The sequence below is a fragment of the Nipponia nippon genome, unplaced genomic scaffold (assembly GCF_047370975.1).
Source record: "Nipponia nippon isolate SJK-2023a ecotype South Korea unplaced genomic scaffold, ASM4737097v1 scaffold_2, whole genome shotgun sequence".
Taxonomy (NCBI): domain Eukaryota; kingdom Metazoa; phylum Chordata; class Aves; order Pelecaniformes; family Threskiornithidae; genus Nipponia; species Nipponia nippon.
In genome coordinates this window covers 99,607,429-99,623,197 of record NW_028262336.1, presented here as the reverse complement: position 1 = coordinate 99,623,197, position 15,769 = coordinate 99,607,429, and the positions used below count along the sequence as shown (strand labels likewise).

General features: G+C 44.3%; 1 protein-coding gene across 1 annotated transcript in view; it reads left to right on the top strand.

Moving 5' to 3' along the window:
• SIAH3 (siah E3 ubiquitin protein ligase family member 3) overlaps positions 1-13,160 on the top strand; it is a 48,656-nt gene extending 35,496 nt beyond the window's left edge. The window contains exon 2 of the mRNA XM_009463095.2: positions 12,458-13,160. Within this exon, the coding sequence (XP_009461370.1) occupies positions 12,458-13,051 (594 nt within the window). The 3' untranslated portion in view covers positions 13,052-13,160. The remainder of the gene's footprint in view (positions 1-12,457) is intronic.
• Positions 13,161-15,769: the final 2,609 nt, after the last annotated feature.

Genomic DNA, 15,769 nt, shown 5'->3' with positions numbered 1-15,769 from the left:
ATCCAAAGAGCTACAGTCAATGGCTCAATATCCAAATGGAAACGAGTAACCAGTGGTGTCCCCCAATGGTCCATACTGGGACTAAAACTATTTAATATCTTCATCAGTGACATAGATAGTGGAATCGAGTGCACCCTCAGCAAGTTTGCTGATGACACCAAGATGAGCAGTGCAGTTGATTTGCTAGAGGGAAGGGAGGCCACCCAGAAGGACATTGGTAGGCTTGAGAAGTGGGTCAATGTGAACCTCATGAAGTTCAACAAGGTGAAGTACAAGGTCCTGCACCTGGGTCAGGGCAATCCCCAGTATCAGTACAGGCTGGGGGATGGATGGGTTGAGAGCAGCCCCACAAAGAAGGACTTGGGGATCCTGGTGGATGAAAAATTGGACCTGAGCTGGCAATGTGCATTCACAGCCCAGAAAGCCAACCATATCCTGGGCTGCATCAAAAGAAGTGTGGCCAGCAGGTTGAGGGAGGTGATGCTCCTCCTCTACTCTGTTCTGGTGAGACTCCACCTGGGTCCAGCTCTGGAGCCCTCAGCACAAAACAGACACAGACCTGTTGGAGTGGGTCCAGAGGAGAGCCACGAAAATGGTCAGAGAGATGGAACACCTCTCCTATGAGTAAAGGCTGAGAGAGGTGGGGTTATTCAGCCTGGAGAAGAGAAGGCTCTGGGGAGACCTTATTGTGGCCTTTCAATTTATAAACAGGGATTAGAAGAAAGATGGAGACAGATTTTTTACCAGGGCCTGTAGTGATAGGAAAAGGGGCAATGGTTTTAAACTGAAAGAGGGTAGGTTTAGATTGGACACAAGGAAGAAATTTTTTACAATGAGGATGGTGAAACAATGACACAGGTTGCCCAGAGAACTTGTGGATGCCTCACCATTGGACATGTTCAAGGTCAGGTTGGATGGGGCTTTGAGCAACCTGATCTAGTGACAGATGTCCCTGCCCATGGCAGGGGGTTGGACTAGATGACCTTTAAAAGTCCCTTCCAACCCAACCATTCTGTGATTCCATGATCGCTCTTGGTGGTAGCACATGAGGTCAGAGCAGAGGTGCTGGCAGGCTAAGGGATACCAGGGGATTCCCTTCCCAAAAGGGCAATGCTGCAGGAGGGGCAGCGTAGAGAGTGACTTGACCTCTCCTCCTCTTCTTTTTCTCAGATCTGAGGCATTTTGACAGGGCAGGCTGGGGAAAAAATGAACACTGTTGTTCTCTGTGCTCTGCACCTTCTGCAGGCAGAGCACTGCAAACTTGGGGGGTCATCAATACAGTACCTTTCCATAACCAGGAATGTTAACTTAGAAGGTTTCTTGTTGGTTTGTTTTTTTTTTTTTTCAACAAAACCCTTTAAACTTTCACTCTATTAACAGATAATTTTCTTGCTGTAGGTGGAACATTGTCTTCTCTGGCTAAGCTGAACCTCCGTTTCTGTTCTTTCTTTCCACCTGCATCCTCCCCATGTGAAGAAAACTTCTAGAAGAACTATTCTTTGAGAATTTGAGGGGGAGGAAGAAGGAACAGGCTATGATTTGCACAAAATTAAAAGTATTTGTGACACAAGCCAAATGTTCCCATAGAAATGTCCCTTTCCTTACTGCAAAGAATATATCAATGAAGCAGGAGCATACATTATACAAACTAAAAAAAAATTTCCCCAGACTTGCAGTTTGTTTTTCATGCCCAAAGCTAATGGCTCGCATTGGTTTTCTGGATTGTTTTGTGATTTTTTTCCTTTCTTAAGACCGACTGTACAAACTCAAGCCACACTTTCAGCTGACAGTGGAAGAGTGATGAATTTTGTGTTGTCTTGTAAGTGGGAGACTTTTTTCATTCAACGCCACACTCATGTTGCAGGTACTCAGAGCAAGGGCAAGCTGAAAGCTCAGGGCTAGGTCACCAGTGGAGAAGGGGCAGGGATGTGTAGGGGAAAGGAGAGTTATTCTGAGCCCGGCACAATTTGTTTTCCCCTCTTCTCTTCCTAATGCTCCTGAAACCTGAGCATGACCTCCAGCACACCAGGCCATTGTGGATGGGTTTGAGATGCCCATCACTCACCAGTACCAGCAATGCCTCAGCAGGAGGGAGGTAGACATGATTTTAAGCCACTCTTGCATTCCCCCAGACGCAGTTCTCAGGAGAAAGTCCTAACCAAAAATAAGAGGTATCTTATGGCTGAATCACTGCTCAGTGATTGTTACAGAGATGTAGGTACGGGCACAGACTGTGAGACAGGACAGGGAGCCAGTGTCAGCAGCATTAGGTGCCCTGTGCTCCCCCCCTGCTCCACCTACACAGCCCCAGCCCAGGATCTGAACTCAGCTGTGACCTGCCTGGCCTAGGCTTAATTGCTCACTTTCCCGTGCCAGCTGCAAGAGCAATGTGACATAGACCATAGAGCAAATCCTTGTCCGGGAGGTGTGTGTGGATGGGATTGGAAACACGGGTCCTACCAAGAGAGGTTACGGCCTTGCTCACCAATCACCACCTCATCCCTTCTCTCCTTCCAGCAGAGCAGTAATGTTTGTGCCATCCTTTGGCACTCCCGGTGTGTGTTCCTGAAAGAGCAGTTAGTAAATTTAAATGTCATATAATTGTGATAGCTGGAGGTTGCCTGCTGGAAGGGAAGCATTTTGATTGTCTCGAGGTGGATTTGGTCTAATTATCTCAGATGACACTGGCAAATCTGCTCCTCTTGGAGATATGCTGTTACTGTAGTAACTTGTAAATGAATATTGGATGATGAGTTATTAGAGCCAGTCTGAACTGGAAAGTTTATGAGCACAATGGGCAATAATTTCTGGTTTGTTTTTTTTTCTTTTCCATATTAATTTCTTCCTCAGTGTGAATGTAAAACATAAAATCAACAGGTCAGATATAGGGCTTCTGTGAACTCTGCCTCCCCTATCAGACAGAACAGATGCAGCCTGGAACTACTTTATCACTTTGCTTTTAATTAAAGCCTATAATGGTTTTGCACTTTGTTAACAGGCTTTATACAAAATACAAAGTGAGTAAAGGATGAAGTGAATCTTCAGATAATTATACATTTTGGATTATCTCTTTTTACATATTCAGGCCATTCACTACATCACCCAGAGCCACAACCAGCATTGCCTCATGTTTATTTGGTGATAAACAGTGGTTACACACTGCCCTTCTGGAGCAAGAGCTGACAGCGTGTGCCTTGGCTTCCAATACTTTCCCTGTGTGGCCAAAGTAGGTGGTGTTTAGAGGCATCACCCTTGCTTAAACAAGGTATAAAATCTTCTTCTAGTCCAAGGAGAAGAAGGTAAACTTCTCCATGCCCCAGTGCCTCAGCAGTTGCAATGCAACATCAAATACTCTGTACTATGGTTTGTTGTCACTGCATTTTGTGCAGTCCTAAAATGCAGCAAAGGGAATTCAAGTAGCAAATCAGGTCCTGAGGGCATGTCCCACTGTCCAGCCTGGCTTCTTCTACATGCATAGTGGCTACAGCCCCTCTGCAAGACTGGGCAGTCTGCCAGGAGGAGGTTCAGGGTCCCCCAGAACTGAAATGGAGAGGGAAATTATCAGATTATCTCTAAACTACCAGCATAGGGGGAAGCCCAAGTTTCTGACCTGCAGCTGCCCATCCTTTCCCTCCCTGTTGCTGATGGTAGCTGTAACTCAGGATCTGGGGTCTGGATTTGTCCCCAGTAGCTGTCTGCACTTCAGGGAAGCTCCCTGTGGTGGAGGCAGAGTCTGTTTCTGCTCCCTCCACGGTGAGAGTAGGGACACCGGCTCCTGCACAATCAAAACAGCCTCAGTTCAGCTCCTTGCTTCAGTGCGTCTGCAAAGGGCTTAAATGGTACTGGCAAGAGCATCCTCGTGGGCTTCTCCTTGAGGAACAGGAGCTGTTCATTGTCTTCTATTGTTCCCCTTAGTTTTAAAAGCCCTTCAAAATTTCCAGGAAGCCAATATTTCTGTCAGAGGGTTCCAAACCCAAGGAACAGGGAGCAGAAAGGCAACATGGATGAGGGTAGTGAGCATGGGTGGAGGATAAACCTGCACTGAGCAAGGATGCTCCGGACCCTATGAGCGTGTCTGGTCCTATGCATTCCCACAGTCATGGTCTCACACTGTCTTCACTCAAAGCCAGGATGCCTTTTTTCTGTTGTTACAGAACTTAAAGCTAAGATTCATCCTTGGTTAAGCCCTTGGAGCAGGCACAGGACAATTACCCCAGAGCAGGTGATCAACTTGCCAACCTGCCAGACCTCTGCAGGTCCAGGTGCTTCCATTTCATCCATTTCATCTCCATGTTTTTCATTTATTTTGGCTAGCAAATAACTGCCAGATGCTCCACAAGAGTTGCCTGTGTGCATGGTTTTGCTTGTATCTAGTCAATGCATTTTATTCCTCAAAGAAAGCACAGAAAGTGATCTCAGCTTAGCCACAGAGTAAGATCCAGCAAACACAGCAGCTAAAGCGGGATCATTTGCCTGACTGTCCATGACACATTTGCAGCTTTGGCTGAGAGTCAGCGAGGTGGTGCATATCCCTTCAGCCTGAAACATGGGAGGTTTCGATGTCCTCACACATGGGCTGGGAATGGTTCATCAAATTTGGTTTTAAAGCAGTAGAGCTGGAGAGCATGACCTTGCTCCACCCTGCCGGTGTCTATGCCTAGATTTCTCCCAGAAAACATCTATGAGACTGAAATGCTTTAGTATGGATCCTGTTTCTATTTCATTATAATTACATTGTTTTCAGTATATTGAAGAATGTCAAGTTTCTTGATATTTTTTGCTTACACTTCAAGACTGCATGACAGTTTATGTTGAAAACGCTGATTTTGGAAAAGCAAGCAATGAGTTTTAATTTGAGAATAATGTCTTTCTTTCCATCTGGGATACATTTAAAATGCTGTAACATATTTTTGCTACATCTACTACAAAAACAAATTTCTTTTTGCCAAAATACCTCTAAAAATATGTCGCTTCATCTAAAATTCAAGGTCCTCTGATACAGAGAGGTATGGTGCTACAGTGCAGATATGTATTAAAGCGGCATTTTCTCTGCACATTCAGAGGTGTGTAATTAGCATGAGGACAGCCATTAACACATCCCCTGCGCTGTGTCACCAAGTCACGCCTGATTATGTTGCAAAGTGAGATTAGCAAAATGAGCTTGAAGTTGTCCTCTCGCTGCCATTTGATAGTAGGGAAAACAAATCCTTCCACTGCCAAAGCTGCACCTAATATTCAGTACTTAAGAAATTCAACTGATGCATTCATAATGAATAGGATTTTGTGTAATTAAAATTTTAAATAAATCCCCAACATAAGCCCTGGCTTGGACTTCTTAATTTCAGATATGGAAGTACAGCTTTTGACAAAATAGGTTGGGGGGGGGGGTTTCCTTCCTTCTCTTTTCTTTCATCTGAGAGATTTATAAAATCTCATTAGCATACTAAAAAATAGCAGAAAAGAAATTAAATGAAGACCAGGATTAAAAGACTCACTAGTTTCTTCATGTCACCTTTATAGTTCTTTTAAGCATCTGTCCCTGTGTGGTGGGTGTAAGTAACGTGGAGGTGGATGTTAGTGGGTGGCAAAGCTTTTATGAAGCAGAAAGAAGCTGAGAATTAGAAAATTATTGGAGGCAGTTTCCATACAGATGAGAAGAAGCAATCAGACCCTGAGAAGCCAGGGAAGAGGAGGAAGACAGTAAGAAAACTGAATAAATGGCACATTTCACTGGCAAAGAAGAAGGAAATTTGTTTCAACAGAAACCTTGAAAGTCACCACGGAGCTCTCACTCAAAACATCCCAAAGATGCAGGCCTGAGTCCCTCCTTGCCTGCAGAAATCTTTAGGTCAAAGCCAAAAATCCACCAAGTTCTCATGGCATGTTTCCAGGTTGCTCACCTACCTACAGGGTGACTGCATTCCTTGTTGTCCCTTGTCACACGTAGGATGATGGAGATGCAAGGAGGTCCTGTAGCTGGGAGGAAGACCACATTGCCCTGGAGAGCTGGTCTCCATTCATGCCTCTGCCTGGAAAGCCCTGCATGATACTGGCAAGTCACTTACAGCAAGGTGTTCATGGATAGCTTCTAGTCAGACGATCTCTGCTCCCGAGTTACTCAACCTAAAGTCTTAGACCTGATTTGCGGATAGTATGATCACTTGTAGCTGCATCTGAGGTTAATGGAGGCTGGATTTTGAAAATATCAAGTGCTCTATGAGGTAATTCTACTATAAAAAAAATCAGGTGTTGTGTGATATAAGCTGGGCAACAAAATATGGTCAATACACTTAGATGATTAATCTCTCTGTGCCTAAATTCCTTGACCTAAACTGGGAAATAATACTGCCATTGTGCCTTAGTTCGGCATCATAGGTATCAGCTGACAGACGCCTGCGACGCACAAACAGACACAGCCACACCAATGAAGAAAAAACAGAAGAAAAAATACATGATAAAATGAACTCCTAGAGATAGTTTTTAAAAAAAATATGCAGTCTCAAATTTGGGACTATTTTCACAAGGATAGCAAAAATAAGCTCATAGTCAAAATGCATGGGCTTCCGTTCCCCAAGTCTCACCCACAGAGAACTTTTTAAAATAAAAAAGGTACCAGAATGGTTTAAGCTGGACAAAATGATGTGTTTTTCCCCACTACATTTTTTCCCCACTCAGAAACATTTTAAATAGACCTGCAAGTGTTATGAGTCTATATATAAATATGTGTGTGTTTGCATGAGTGCATATATAATTTACTATATATTTTAAAGTCAGCCTGAATCAAGTGTTATCCCAAACAACGTAAGTTTTACAGAGTAACACAGGATGGGAAACTGGATCTCAGAATGGGGTCAGCCATAGCAGGAGGCAGCATTAGCACAGGTGGTGGGTTTGTAACGGGGGGTGTGAGCACAGCCCCTCTCAACCCCAGGCTCCCACCAAAGGTCACAGCTGCCGTGAACATGCACAGCTCCTATCAAGACTCCTGTAATCCATCCAAGAAAGCTGTGGCTGAGGAGGAAAGACTTTGGATCCACAGAAGGAGCAGATACAGGTTCCCTCTCGGGAGGAGGATTAGGCTGCAGTGTCTCAGGGTGTGCTAAAGCTGGGCCAGGGTAGAGAAGGAGCACTCTCTGCTAGTTAAGGCTGAATGGCATGTCCAATGGCTTTATTTTCATCTCTGCCATTTTCCGTGTGACGCTGCTCAGAAGCGCTACTGTCACAGCTGTCAGACTACACCACTGACTTCCCCAAGCAAATAGCCCAACCCATGGGCGAATTAACGAGCGTTTACAAAGTTGTGTGTGATCACTGGATAAAATGCAGTTGCATAGATCCAAAGTGTCTGGAAAAGGGTGATTATTCACAGCATCTGCTTTGCTGTCAGAAACCCTTATTGACTGGGCAGCAAACAAGTCCTTGTCCTCACTCCTTGGGATGTTCTCCTCAGAGCACGCTGTACCGTTCACAGGCATGTAAAAGGCTGATTTTTTTGCACATTATGTGCATTACTGTAAGTAAAAGTATGAATGAGGCATCCAGGCTCCCAGTATAAAACCGGGGAACACTGGAAAGTGCAGAAAGGTGACATTTAACCTTCATTCTGAAGACCTGAGCAGGATTTATTCTACTATGCAGCAGTGCTGCTCATCCTTCTTTTACTCCAGATCATCAGGGTCTGGGTCCTCTCTCATGGGGTGGGAGGACTGGATTCAACCCTCCTTCACCCCGGAGGGGTTTGCAGCATGCAAATTCCCCATTTGCAAGTCAGGACTTTAATTGCAAGACATTTGGCTGCTCAGGGCAGCAGCCACCCTTGCTCTCTTGTTTGAAGCTGTGCCAACGTGCAGCAGAGAAGTAGGGCTTGAGGGATCGCCACGTAGTTGGTGTCTGCACCCCACAGGACCTGGAGCTCAGTGAGCAGAGTTGCAGTGTGGGTTACTGCCCCTGTTTCCACTATTTTTACCATAGTTGACCTAAAGCCTTTGCTAGTTAAAATACAAAAGGCCCTCCAGAACACGAGGAGCAATACCAAAGCCCTCTGTCCTGGATGGGTGCCTCAACTTTGCAGCTGCAGACTCAGAGATATGCTTGTGTCTTCTCCACCTCTTGGAGATCTTGGAGATCGCTACCTCTTGGATCTACCCTTCGACCTTCCCCTGGATTTTCTGTCAAGTCATTGGTGACTGGAGGTGTAATGGTGGTAGGGAGCCATGGATTTACACCCTCATGTGAACAGGCATCCATTTCTCTCCCCACAGACTGTGTTGTTTCCAGTGCAGCAGAAGCCCATAGTGGTACAACTCTCTCCTGACTGAAATAGGGGTGCCCTTCTGCTCCTCAACTAGAAACCAGTAAAACCTCTGTGGATCTGCCCTGAGGATGGGTTTGGCCCCGGCTGCATATAGAGAGCGGTGTCCGGGAGGATGTTCCTTCGGCATCTCTTGGGATGAAGCGAATTGCACTCCGGACCTCTGCATAGGCTGTAAAAGGAGTGGATGTTCTTCAGAGTTAGCCACCTACTCCTCAGACGTCAAAGTTAGAACAGATGAGTCACACCTAGAGCTGTTTGTTGCATTTTTAGCAGAAAGTCTGTAGAAAGTCTGGGGCACAACCCAGAAGCCCTGTGTCCTGGGTCTGAATATAACATTTTTTTTTCCATAAGAAAAGTACTCTGTGTTTATAAATTGCTTTTTGCCAAATGACTTGTTCTTAAAGAGAATTACACTGTAATAAGCTGCATCATTAAAAAGAAATTTTTCTGTGAGTGGCAGAGCCTGGTTTCCTGCAGTTTGGTGTCTTGTGGTGGGATTATCTCACATCTAATGAGGAGCACTCTGGCTAAAGCCTTTTCTCCTGTTCATAAAGACATTGTCTCATGTGGGTTGTCTGGTGTCTATAATACATTTGGGATCAAACTGCAGTTGTTTAGGTTCTCTCCTATCTGACAATGTAATATTGCCCACGTGGCAAGCTGTTCCTCCCTGGAGACAAAAAAGGGTCATGCTTCTCTACCTTGCTGCCTCTTCTCACAAAACCGGTTGAAAATTAAAGCTTTTAAGACTTCTATCACACAGTTAAATTTGACTGAAATTGGCCAACAGGCTAAAAGATAATTGAGAATAATACTGGACTGGCACAACAATATAATAAATCTACTTTTATTAGGTAATCGGGCAATAAATGATGGAAAGTAAATACTGGAGCAGATTAAACATGGGAAAAAATGTTCATAAATATTTATTTAAGCATTTAAATGCACTCAAGGTGACCATTTTATGCCCATTTTGCATTTCAATTTTAGAGGTTCTGTTCACAGTCATATGAAAGACCAACAAGGGCACAGACACCCCAATAATTATACTCATACCTCAAAAGTAAAAGTAAAATAATAGTTTTCTGTGAGACTTTTTTCCACAGAGACAGGGAATTTTTAAATATTTCTTTCAGAATATTAGAAAATTTAGAATTTAGAAAAAGGAATGTTGAATAATTCAGAAACCAGATTTTGAAGATGATTCTCACCTAGTCACAGAATAAAAATAGATCATGTGGTTTGTGCTGGATTTTCAGAATTTTCAATAAACCTGAACTGCACAAAGTCAGACCAAAAATCCTTTGCTGAAGTGATTCATGGAAATGTTTCAAAAATATGAGATGTGAAAGGGCATTCTCAATTATTTGAACACACAGACAAAAAAATCACAAATGAAGGAAAGAAGAAAGATACATCACATAAACTTCTTGCTGTAATTTCTTTTTCCCGTTCCTGAGCCATAGAAACATGCTTGTCATAAAGCGATTTTTGGAGATATTTTCTTTTCTTTTATTTTCTTACCTTGGATACAGTTTAGATGGATGAGCTACCATTGCTCTCCATGCTTATCAAATTAGGAGAATGCATTTCTAAATTCAATTACATCCTCAGTGGAAATGGTTTCTCTGACTCTGGTAATCTTTGGAGAGAAATTATACACAGTCTATAAAGCTTCACATTTCAAAACCTAATTTTGAATGTTATTCAAGAGGTTAATTTAAGATTCATCTTCCTAAAGAGGAGTTAAATAAAACTGATAGAAGGCTGGAACTTGTCGAGTGGTTGAGAGGTTTATCAGCATGTGAGAATGAGTTCATTAGTTTTAATTAGTATAATCACTAATGTTGCATTAACAGTTTGGTGAGAGAAAGTAATTGCTCACACCCACTGTATTAGATTGGGAGATTAGAATTCATTTTATGAAGCAATTAGCATTTCAGGGATTTTTTAAAAGGCTTTTACGATCTGCCATTGCACTAGCCTCCTTCACCAAAAGAGTTTAAATTAACCATAACTTTCATCCTAATGGAATGCAAAAATTAATGTAGAATTAAGTGTGAACCAGTCCTCTCCAGCAACCCCACCATGATAAGCAGGCAGCTAAAGCCACAAACTCCGATTAGTTTATAATGACCTGTTTTATTTCCCAGACAATGATAGTCATTTATCTGACCTCAATTCATTATCTTCTTGGAAAGTTTATATTCTTGAATTTTATACAGCAAAACAAATAAAAAATGAGGAAGGAAAAAGTAGAACAGTACTATTGAAGTAATAATTCTCCCAGGAAAAAGCTGCAAGATTCAATAATAGGGCTTAAATAGTCAATTATTCTTCATATCAAATGTCAGAGGAAGAAGAAACATCTCCCTTTGATACCCAGTGTCTTGGGAAGAACACAGCAGCAGCAATCACAACCCTACTCTGCCCATTGCATCCCTTGGCAGCTACTGACAAAATAGAAATCCTGAACAGACATCCAGGACTTTGTCATCCTGGTTGGCCAGGAAGCCCTGGTCATCTGAGAGTTGGGACAGTTGACCCAAGAGATTGCCTTCCAAAACATCCTGGAAAGCAAAAGTGCAAGTTCTGGGGGGAAAGACTGTATGCAGTAAGAATGCCTACTCTCACGTCAAGGCTGTAATGAAAGGCATCACAGTATCCATAGAGCGAGGAGATAATGCACCATTTGCAACATATCTGGCACCTATAAGATGGGACTATGCTTGTCCCTGGTTAAAACAGACCTCTGCTCAAAAATAGCTGCATAAAGCCCAAATCCACTATGGGGTGGATGTGGCATGGAGGAGAAAAACTGTTAAATCTTAGAACCATACTGTTGTTTCTGTAATTTTGGCTACACGTTAAAATGAGCAGATGTGGGGCAGTATCCGGGGAATTACATGAATCTTCCTAAAACATATGTTAAAGTAAAATGTACATATATATATATATATATATATGTATTCTTAATTCTTACACTCCTTATAAGCATCTCCAAAGGAGTTCAGGGGGAGACATTGTCCTCCGATGTTTAAGCATCTAAAATTTAGGTACAACTAGACAGATTGGATCTCAGCCTTAGTCACTCTGGTGGCAGCCGGTGCCACCTTTAGGAGGTGAATTACTCCCGCTCAAATCTGAATCTGCCACTGGGAAGGGCTGCCTCCCTCTGCAGAGGCAGTCCAAGGTAACTAGGTTTCCGTCTCAGGTGGCTGAAGTAAATGCTTAAAATTGGGTAGGATGAATCATGACTGGCATGCCTGTGCCTTAGGGTTTGTCTACGCACAGAGTTATTGCGGAGATCCATTACTCTTCCTGAATAGCATTACATGTGGATACACTTTTGGTTGAATAAGACTTACTCATTTCTCTTCAACAACATCCGCTTGACAGAGGCAGAGCGGTTTGCTTCCTAGTCCTCACGTGGAATTATTCTGCAAAAGCTGCTGCCTTTTCAGCTAGCTGCCCTACCTTAATCCAAATTTCCTTTAGTATAAAAATGCCCTTAATTTGTCATCCATCCACCTTTGAGAACCATTTAAGATTTATGGAGGTAAGCGCATCAATTAAACACAAATACATTGACAAAAAAAAAAAAAATGAAGGCATAGTATACAATAAAAACTGACTTTTATTTCACAAATTATGGGTGTTATAAAGCATATTTTTTCAGGAGAAATGCCTGTATTTGCCAGTGTGTTTCATTAAAGAATAATAAAGCCATACATATTTCATTTCCTTGTTCTGAGCTGGAAGAGCCTTAACTATATAAAATGCCCCATGCTGTCCTTGCTTTGTTGGGCTTTTTTTTTTTTTAATCAGATTTTCCCCCCAAACTAATGAAATCGCTCTTTAAACACATACATCACTTTCATTTGAAGTGACTTATCGTGGCTCAAATGATTTCTTTCTTCTCCTGGAGAACAAGGCAACTGCCAGCACCTTTTCCTGTGCAGATCCTGGCCTGGATTGCCCCTGATCTCAGGCTGGTTTCAACAATGCTGCATTCCTGGTGTTCCCACCAGTGCTATTTTAGGTGAGGTATTAGGTGGCTGGTGTCTGCGGGGTCTGCATCTTGTATATCTGCACCGGTTCCTGGTCCACCTGTTATCACATGTAATTTCTCTCTTCTTGTAGTATGCACCAACCCGCTGTGCAGCTGCGCAGACATCCGTGGAGCAAGGCACCCTTCCTCCCTGCCATCACCACGAAGCAGTACACGACCCCCAGCTGGTTCCCTGCACGTGCCCACTCTTCTCCTGCCCATGGGAAGGGCACCTGGAGGTGGTGGTGTCCCACCTGAGGCAGACCCACCGCATCAACATCCTTCAGGGAGCAGAGATTGTCTTCCTGGCCACGGACATGCACCTGCCCGCACCCACGGACTGGATCATCATGCACTCTTGCCTTGGCCACCAGTTTTTGCTGGTCCTCAGGAAGCAGGAGAAGTATGAAGGCCACCCCCAGTTCTTTGCTACGATGATGCTGATCGGCACACCGACACAAGCCGACAACTTCACCTACCGCCTCGAGCTCAACAGGAACCAGAGGCGCCTTAAGTGGGAGGCGACCCCCAGGTCGGTACTGGAGTGTGTTGACTCTGTCATTTCCGACGGGGATTGCCTTGTGCTGAACACTTCCCTGGCTCAGCTCTTTTCCGACAATGGAAGCCTAGCAATAGGAATTGCAATAACCACCAGCAAAGTTCACAACGCCGAAGCTGAAATGTGAGAAGGAAGAGGAAGAAGAAGAAGAGGAGAAACAATGGTGCTCTAGCTGCCTTGTGAGAGCCAGAACTTGCGGACTTTTTGGGGGGGTCTCAGGTCTTTTATGGTATTTAGTACTCGTCCACAGTGGGCATTATGTAAACATCCTGTGGTTACGGTCTCTGTGTAATGTATTTACCGTTTTGTTAATACAATTTTATGAGAAATTTTAAAGAGGCTAATCAATTTATTGTTGCCCTCCAGCAACACTGGAAACAACACTTTCTCCTGGGAAGTGCACCCCGGGGTGACTCACAGAAACCTTTGGTATGAGCATGCTATGCAAATGTGTTTTCTTCATCGTCTGCCAAGTTGCCTGCTATTAAGGAGGCCCCTGTGCCTGGTAACAGGTAAAGTATTCCACTAAGGGACAAGAGCACCCAGGTTTCCATACTAGCAGCAGTGATTAAACTCTTACACTCAAAACCAAGCCCTGAGGAGCTTGCCGTTTCAGAGCTCCCTTCAGCTTCTGAGGGACCCAGACAATGAAAGCTTCAGAAGAAAAATTTACCACATCTGCTGAGCTGGGGCCTGGGAAGCCCCATCCTGCATGAAATCAGGGCTGACAACTCGTGGATGGTCACTGTGAGCATGGTTAAATCTCAGTCTTGTATCATGATGGGCAGTGAGAGGCTTGCTAGATGGTCTGGCTCCAGGATGGATATAACCATAGCTAGTCATCGGGGCATTCACCTTTTTAGCTGCTATTTCCTTAAGCATTCAAAAAGCAATTTTCAGAAAATAAAGTATGAGGAAGGTCCTAAGTTGTATACTGATCTTGCTATTGAATTCTGTGCTATTTAGACCCAACACATGCTGCTAAATATTGATTTGAAACAATGCAGCCAGAATATCTGTTTGCAAATTGGCTATGAGATTTCAAATGCTCTCCTTTAAAAATAACCTTTTTTCTTTTTCTTCCATGCACTTGGGTGGGGTGATGATGGTCCCTTTCATTCTGCTGAGGGTGCTTCACAGATGGTGATGGTCACAAGAAGAAACGGGCTTCTCTAAGAGCTTCCCCCTTGGATGGCTCCTTGGGGAGAGTCAGAGGCAGGTGCTGGCCATCTCCTGACACTCAGTCCCATCTGCAGCCAGGCGTTTCCTCCGTAGCCAACAACAGCAGTGAAATCCCACCGCAGCAGATGATGTGTTGAAGGAGGGGGCTCTACAGTGAGTGTGACACACGAGAAGCATGGGAAATTGTCTTTTCCTGTTTCCCTTCTGCCCATGTGTGGCTGTGGCCTGGATGCTCCTGAATGCGTTTTTGAGAAACACCTGGTGGGTTGTGTCAGTTAGTAGCTGGAGAGACTGAGGCTGTTTGCTTGAGTCCCTTGGAAAACCAAGGAAGGGGGGGAAGCGAGCTAAGGACAGTCCTTCAGCATTTCAAAAGGCATCTCGCTGTAGCTAGCTTTGGGTAGGGAAAAGCTCTGATGCTAATCTCTCCCACTTGCTGCTCTCCTGGGAATTATTATAAATGACGCGTGAAGTAAAACGAATTGCAGTTTTCCTGAGATGAATGCTACACAGGTAATGCCTTCTGAGTTGCAGATGCACCTCGTCTCCTTACCTGGGATTTCATAGCAGGTCACTGCTCAGAGAGGGGCCAGGATCCCTTCAACAGGCTGCTCATGGCCGCGCAAGCTGAGGTCTGAAGTCTCAGTCCCTGTAAGAGTATGCTGGGGCATACCTTCATGGCTCTCCCACCTCTGAATTTGGGGGGCCAGGGGGGCATGATGGTTTGCAGCACTTCACTGGAACACACAGGCTTCAGAGTAGCTTGCCTTTTCCCTGTGATGTTAAATATTCAGAACCAGCAACTGCTGCCCTTTCCCTAAATGATGGCAATAAATAAATCATTGGCATTTTTGTAGACTCTAACTGGCTTCTTTAGCTCCTCCAGCAAATATTCTGCTGCTGAATTAAAACAAAGCAAAAGCAATCAAATCCCAATATAAACAGTTCCTCTAGCTTAAACTTCCTGAGCTCTTTGTACACTGTGGTAGAGACCTAATGTAATGCTGCTTTTGTTGTCTGATCACAACCAGTTCTAGGGGGAGGGATATTCCTTGGGTATTCACTTGTCTCAGACTATTTACTTCTTCCTAGCTGGCACCATTTGTTCTTGAAATATCTACTGAAATGAAGAATGTGCTGTTGGTAGTTTTGGGCATGCCCCTCGCCAAAAGACCAGTGTATTTCTGGCAGGATGAGTGTGACAGCAGCAGTTCTCCAGGATGGGCGTCTCCATCCCTCGCCAGCATCCTGGTTTTCAGGCTTTGATGGGACAGGAGGCACAGTGGAAACCTGACCTCCCTGACACAGACCTCCTCACATCCCGCATGTCCTTCTCCCAGAGCTTTCTCATCACCACACCACAAGTTCAGCCTTTCCATTTCCTTCCCAGTCTTCATCTGGTGGCCACCCTTCTCAGCCCACTCCCAAGCTCTCAACCTGGGCTTCCCTCTCCGGCTTGCAGAGCCCATGGCGCTGCTTGCTTCCTCCCGCTCTGCCTCTCGGGTGCCATTGCTCAAATCTTTCTCACTGTTCTTTGCAACCAACCAAGAAACCTCCTCACTCAGCTCTCTCCACAGCTGCAAAGCCCCAGCTCTGGCAGAGATTTCAGAAATCCAGTTACATTGGAGTACTGATGAAAGTCTGCCCAGTAAGACTCCAAATACAG